Source organism: Idiotropiscis lumnitzeri, chromosome 14 (genome assembly GCF_059441095.1).
Source record: "Idiotropiscis lumnitzeri isolate Australia: NSW breed Sydney's pygmy pipehorse chromosome 14, RoL_Ilum_1.0, whole genome shotgun sequence".
Taxonomy (NCBI): Eukaryota; Metazoa; Chordata; class Actinopteri; order Syngnathiformes; family Syngnathidae; genus Idiotropiscis; species Idiotropiscis lumnitzeri.
The window spans coordinates 10,877,487-10,884,214 of record NC_142404.1 but is presented as its reverse complement, the minus strand read 5'-3'; the positions used below and the strand labels follow the sequence as shown (position 1 = coordinate 10,884,214).

The 6,728-nt window shown below is 38.8% G+C and overlaps 1 protein-coding gene across 1 annotated transcript; it reads right to left on the bottom strand.

Moving 5' to 3' along the window:
• Positions 1-695: 695 nt before the first annotated feature.
• LOC148323444 (ankyrin repeat and SOCS box protein 9-like) lies at positions 696-6,552 on the bottom strand. Its single transcript, XM_088314700.1, has 7 exons — positions 6,317-6,552; positions 6,172-6,251; positions 4,859-4,966; positions 4,532-4,682; positions 4,325-4,459; positions 2,971-3,162; positions 696-2,889 (listed from the first exon to the last, which is right to left on the bottom strand). The coding sequence occupies exons 1-7, from the start codon at positions 6,381-6,383 to the stop codon at positions 2,762-2,764; spliced, it is 861 nt and encodes a 286-aa protein (XP_088170826.1). The 5' UTR covers positions 6,384-6,552; the 3' UTR covers positions 696-2,761.
• Positions 6,553-6,728: the final 176 nt, after the last annotated feature.

Below are 6,728 nucleotides of genomic sequence, written 5' to 3'. Positions count from 1 at the left end.
ATGATTTTTTTTTTTACAAATCTTTTTGTTTTTGCTTTCAAATAAAAAATTGCAATTCCAATTACGCTTTTTTTTACTGATAATAAAATTACAAATATTCTCATTTAATTATTAATTATATTTTTTCTCAACTTGTATAAATTCTGCGAAAAAATGTAATAAAAAATTCCATGACATAGTCATAATGTTAAGAGAAATTTTCATTAATCACTTTGACAGGTCACTGATAGCACAAAGATTATTTTTCCTTTACATGTATTAAAATGCTCAGCACACAAAACAGTCAACATCAGTGATGTCGCACCCTTAAGCTGTTTTGATCATCATGTGACTTTTCTACACGTATTCACGGCCACATGATTGCTTTGCCATCATTAATTCCACGCTGCGTCTCCGCTGGCAGCATTAGGAGCCACAAGCTCCGCCGTGACATTGATTTTACATCAAATCAAAGCTGCCTCAATGTTAACGTGACCTCCGGCCATTCAGCATGTACTCATTCAGCCAAATTGGGAGAAGGGATCGATAGAAAATGAATGAGTACTGCATTTAAGTAGCAAGATGCTCCGGGTGGAGTTGGCGGAATGTACGGTGAGAGGATAGGATGTGAACCCTTTGGAATTTTGTTATATTTCTGCATAAATTGGACATTAAATGTGGTCTGTTCATCAAAATCACAAGAATAACCAGTCTGCTTAACTTCTACATTTTTTTTTATTGAAAATAAGAGTATTGTCATTAACTGGACAGGGAGGAAAAATAAGTCACCCCTTGGATTTCCTGACCGGATTCCTGAAATGTTTGCTGTGAATAGTACTAGTATTGTCTTATTATTCAGTGCCACTTTATTGAGTACACAATCTAATGGACCAAGTTAATCCTCAATTTGCATTCAATTCTGATTATTATTTTTTTAATTTATTGTTTCTGTTGGACCTTTTTGATAATGCTGTTAGTTTTGGTGTTCCCCAAGGCACCATCCGGGATCCCCTCTTGTTTCTATGTTGTCTATTTGATGGCTCGCTGAAAAACTGCTTTAGTGCCTTCATGCAGATCACAGTGGGTTAGAAACCATTTTACTATAGTAGTGGTTTACAACTGCACTGTAAAATAATGAGAACTGTTTCAATTTTTTTGGGAGGGTTACCTTATTTTGATACATAACAGTAACCAACAACAACAGCCACTGTGTGGTTCACAATATTCCTGATTTGTTCTCATTTGTTGTTAAATTTCTGACTTTCTCACAGTATTAAACCTTGTTTTGTTGTTGTTGTTTTTAATCAAAATTCTCATAAAAATTGAGATGTCATAATTCACAACTTGAAGACAAGCTGTATCTATTTTTGAGAAATTGCTTTTATTATTTCCAACTACTATTAAATTTCTCATAAAATTATGAATTCAATTTTTTACCATTACCACTTTATTAAGACAGTTCAACTTTCTTCTCATTTTCAAATATTCAACTTTGTCCTAATGAAATTCTGATATTTTGTTTACAACTTTATTCCACACTTCTGGACATATTAGAGCTTCATGTAAAATCAGGATTCATTACAGGCAAACCCCACACATTGGAAGGGCAAAGTCTGATGTCAAATCAACCTCAATAAGATGTCAAAATCATTCAATTGATGTCATATTGCGGTTGAATCGACGTAGAGAACCTCTCTAATCAATACACCGCCGCATTGCTATTATGACTTAATCCTCATTGCAATTTGGGGCACCGGGAAGTTTGACATAACATGAAATAAAAATAATTCAACTAATTCTCAAACTTTCATATCGAAGTTTGATCATAAAATTGAGCTTTAGATAAAAGTACAGCACTTGAGACTTAAATGTTGCCGTCAAAATTATGTAAATTCAGCTTGAAAGGCTCATGCAAGTCCTGGTTGGGGAGGCAAAAAAAAAAAAAATCTATTTGGAGCATCAACAAGACGAGATGAAAGTGAGAGGGGAAAAAGTGTGCCAGCTCATGAATACAACATTCTGGAGATCCGGGTCGACGTTGACCTTCACGTGACTTTGGATTCCAGTTGAACATCCTTTCCAAATCAAGTTTGGCATCAAGGATTATCCGAGTACTCCCTCTGTTGGCAAAAAGGAGAAATGCAGCAACTTTCCTTTGCTCGGGACGATAATGGAAAGCTGTTTTAAAGCATTTATTCGACATCCTTACGATCCAGTTTAGGATACATGTACAAGTGAACTTTGACGTCACAAATAAGACAGTTCAGCACATTATTTAAAAAACCTGTCTTACTTGTAATATTTTTGCAAATATGAATATTTGTACATGCCGTTTTTTCCATTTGACAATTACTGAGCTCCCCCAGTAAAACTACTAGGCCAATTTATAGGCATGGTTCACCGACTAGTAGCCACCTGAATTCTATGAGTTGCATTAAAATGTTCACTAGTTGTTTTGCCTCACTACTAACATAGTAGTTATCCGCCTTCTTGACCAAAGTTGTGCTACTAGTGTGCAGAAATACAGTACAGTGGTCTAATTTTTTTAAAATATTTTTCTTGTGCGTCCAAGTTGTTCTACTAGTGCAATGAATTGTCTCACTAGTGGGGACAAAGAGCATTCTAGTACATGTTCCCTATGGAATTTGTACGACAAAAGAAAAAATGTTACGAGTAAGACACAGTCCGACTAGTGTGCTGAACTGTCTTGCTAGTGATGTCAAAGAGAGTACTAGTGCAACAACCAACCTTGAGCTACATATTCAGGGTATGAAATAAATGCTCAAGCTTTCCATAAAAGATAGTTTTTGAGTGCTGTGGGCAGGTGGAGCTGAGTAATGGAGCGCAGCCTGTGTTTGCCCAAAACGGTCCTGATGTGGAGACAGCACAGCTGCATCAGATGCGGCACTCCTGAAGGTGGGCCGCGCCCCCAAGAGTCAGTATAAATTTGGCTTAACTTGTAATCACATGGTGGAATTTGGATAGGAATACCTGCGCTTTGTCTGAGCAGCTTCGCCACGGCGCTGTCGGGGGCCGCCAGGTCTACGGGCCGTTTGCCCGTCGAGTTCCGCAGGGAGGCGTCGGCCCCGTGCTCCAGTAGAACCGACACTATCTCTGGACTGGATGCACAGACGGCGACGTGCAGGGGAGACTCGCCCGACCTGCCCATGTTTACACTCGCACCTTTGAGAGGAGAAGCGACTCAGTTGATAGTTGATTGTTGAAAGTTTACAAGTTCGACTAGTCAACTTTTGAGTTCTCACCGAATCCGATACCAAGTAACCGATACCACTAGTACTTTTGAGACATACCCTTTTTATGAAGCCACTGACAGACAATTTTAACGAAACACCTTTCATTTATTTCTGACAAAAGGCAGAATGGTCACACTGCAATTGAAATGATAGAACAGAAAATTTGTCACAATGTTAGTATCTGATATCAGCCAATATTAATACATTTTTATTTTATTTTATTTTTTTTACCAATTCAAAATAATAAAAGATAGACACGGATGAATTTACTTCCTGATAGTTGGACGGCCACAAGAGAGCGCCATAAGAATTGTTGACTGGTTTTGGCAGCTTTTACCGTGACTCCATACCAGTACCCGCCTTATCAGTGCTCGTCTATCACACATTTTCATGCATTACTAATCATTTTAGAATGTTGAGAACAAATCTAATAATTCTAACTAATGCTCGTCTATCTGCAAAGTGTTTTTCCATCCCTCTACGGAGCCTTATGACAAGATCGCGAGTCTGGATGATTTCTTTAGACAATAATGAGTGGAAACAGTTCAGTTTATACATTTAAGAAAGCCTGGCCATATTCTACCATTTTGCTTCACGGTTTTCTTCGTAAATAAATGAGCCGGAACTGGCGAAAGCACGTTATAGTTCCGTGAATTTGGAACTTCATGAGAGTGAAAAGATCAAAAAAGAATGTTCCCCATAAACGAGCACACAACGGCAGATGCAATGTTTTAAACCTATTTTTTTTTCCATACTAAATAAATTGTAAATTTAAATGAAGTGTAGCTTATAAAGATGATATGCACATGAGTTGTTTGAAAAGTTGGTTTATTTTATTCCCCCGTTAATATTCATAACATTGCTTTATTGAATTTTAAAAGTTTCTGTCGTATTTTTGCGTTTGTTTAAGCCTTTTCTTTGTTGATTTTGAGTAAACCCACAAGCTTAGTCAGGTGTTCCGCACAGTGCGATCCTCAGCCACTTTTTTTCTAGGTTAATGTTAATATCCATACATTTATTCATACAATTTATTCAGTGCTATTGCAACTGATGTGCTGTCAGTCGTATAATTAGGCAATCAGGATGTTTACCGAGTTGAAGCAGTTTCTTCACAGCAGTCAGCTGCTGATTGGAGCACGCGACAAGAAGCGGGGTGCCAAACTGATCCATGTTCTGATCCAAGTCGGCGCCGTGCTGCGCGAGAGACTCAATGCACTCCGGGAAACCTGGGTGGAAAATCGCAATACCACTCAGTTCTGTAATGTAGCATTTGCGGCACATGCGTGAGAACGCCTTACCTTTGGCTGCGGCCATGTGCATCGGGGAGCTGGACGCGCTGCGCCCCAGAGGCCTCGCTCCGTGCTGAAGGAGCAGCGACACGCAGGTCACATGACCCCGGCCGCACGCTTCCGACAACGCCGTTCGCCCATCTAAAATGGAACTGTTGACCTTTTTCCACATAAAATACGTTCACTCCGATGAGAACTTTTCTTTTATTGTTAAAATAACATTTGTTTACTATTAATGAACCTCTTAATGGCTGGCTTGAATGTGGGTGAGTGTGCTGAGTGTGCACAGACCACATAATTACGTGTAGAATGCAGATCATATGACATCATACTGACATTCGCGCCATGTTGTAGAAGCAGCTTGGCGCAGGCTGCTTGGCCTTGTACGCATGCGCTGTGGAGGGGGGAGACCTGGTCCAACGTGCTCAGGTTCACACACGCACCCTGTTCAATGACACACCAACACACAACAATTTTGTAAAATGACACTGCGGCCTTTTGTCTTAAAATGTTCTTGCATAATACAATTTTCTGACTCTCATTATGGACTGATTTCAAAATGTCTTTGGTAATGTCAGAGAATTTCTTCTCACAATATTATGACTATCGTTGTACTATTATATCTTTTGGCAATATTAAGACAGTGTTCTCATAATATGACCGATTTTTTTTTCTTTTTAACTTTTTCTTTAGAATATGTACTAAAAATTTGTTTGTTTTTTTTTCAATATTCAAAATTAAAATTAAGAAAATAAATGCTCGCAAAAAAAATTTCTTTTGAGATATCACACCTTTTTTTAACGATCAAATACATTTTTGTAATATTATGATTCAAAAACGTTCCCTTTCATTGTCTTCTAGTGAAATAAGACGTTTTTTGAAAAATGAACCAAAAGAATTATCATAGATTTACAAATCTTTTTTTGAAACATATAAAATAATATAATATGATATAATATAATATAATATAATATAATGTAATATAATATAATATAATATAATATAATGTAATATAATATAATATTTTGTTTTTCCCATAACCGTGGACGACTGGTTAGAACGTCTGCCTCACAGTTCAGAGGTACACGGTTTTCTCCGAGTACATTGGTTTCCTCCCACATTCCTAAAACATGCATAGGTTGATTGAAGACTGTTCCTATAGGTGTGTTTGTCATTGCGTGCCCTGTGATTGGCTGGCAACCAGTTCAGAGTGTACTCCGCCCACTGCCCGGAGGCAGCTGGGAGGGGCTCCAGCACGCTCGTGATCTTTGTGAGGTGAAGTGGCTCAGATAATGGATGGATGTCTTGAAATACTAAAAAAAAAAAAAAAATCTTGCAGTATTAGGACTTAAAAATGTTAACTTTCACCTGTCAGATTTTTTTTCCTCATGAAATGACTATTTTGACACAATATTACAACTTGAATTATTTCATAATCTCACGAGTCTTACCATTTTTTTCTCTGTGTGGTTTTAGTACTGTTGCAATTGAGTAGATAAATGTTCGACCAGTCCAACTATCATCTCCAAAAAACATTCCACGTGCAACCACGTGTTAACTGCCCATCTTATATAACGTGTAGTTGTACATTAGTTGATGTCACCTGTTGATGATCAACAAGTCTGAAAATGTGTTTAGAGTTTGGTTACCTGAGCGATGAGCCTTTGCAATGTCAGCGTGCGCCCATTTGATGCAGCATCGTGAATCGGAGTCCAGTCTGCTTCCACATCTAATGCAAAGACATTCCCATCACATGTTTGCAATAAACAAAGCCAGATCCTGTGTGACACTCACCACTCATCAGAGGATTGGAGAAGAAAACACAAGCTCCACTTTGACTCTCTTCACGCCCCCCTGACATTTTTCTCAGGCCAGAACCGCTTTTGTGCACTCCGCTTTGCCCTTCTTTTCAAAACACGCCTGAAGCGCATCTGGTTCTCGTTTTAGGTTTTGTGTGCTCGCTGCACAAAAGCGCTGTGATGTCATTTCCTGTGCAGAGAACTTATTTGCACTCCAGGAAGCAGGCGGCTTCAGTGGTGTAGGTGTGTCTCAGCCAAAGGAGGGGCCACAAATGAGGGGGAGGCCGGTTAGCCAGGTTGGAATTTTTGTGTTGACATTTGACACCAAAGATGTGCAGCAAGAGAGAAGGGAGGAGTCTGCTTGGCCCAAGTAGAATGTTCGTGGTCTTTTGCGTGTTTGCGTGTGC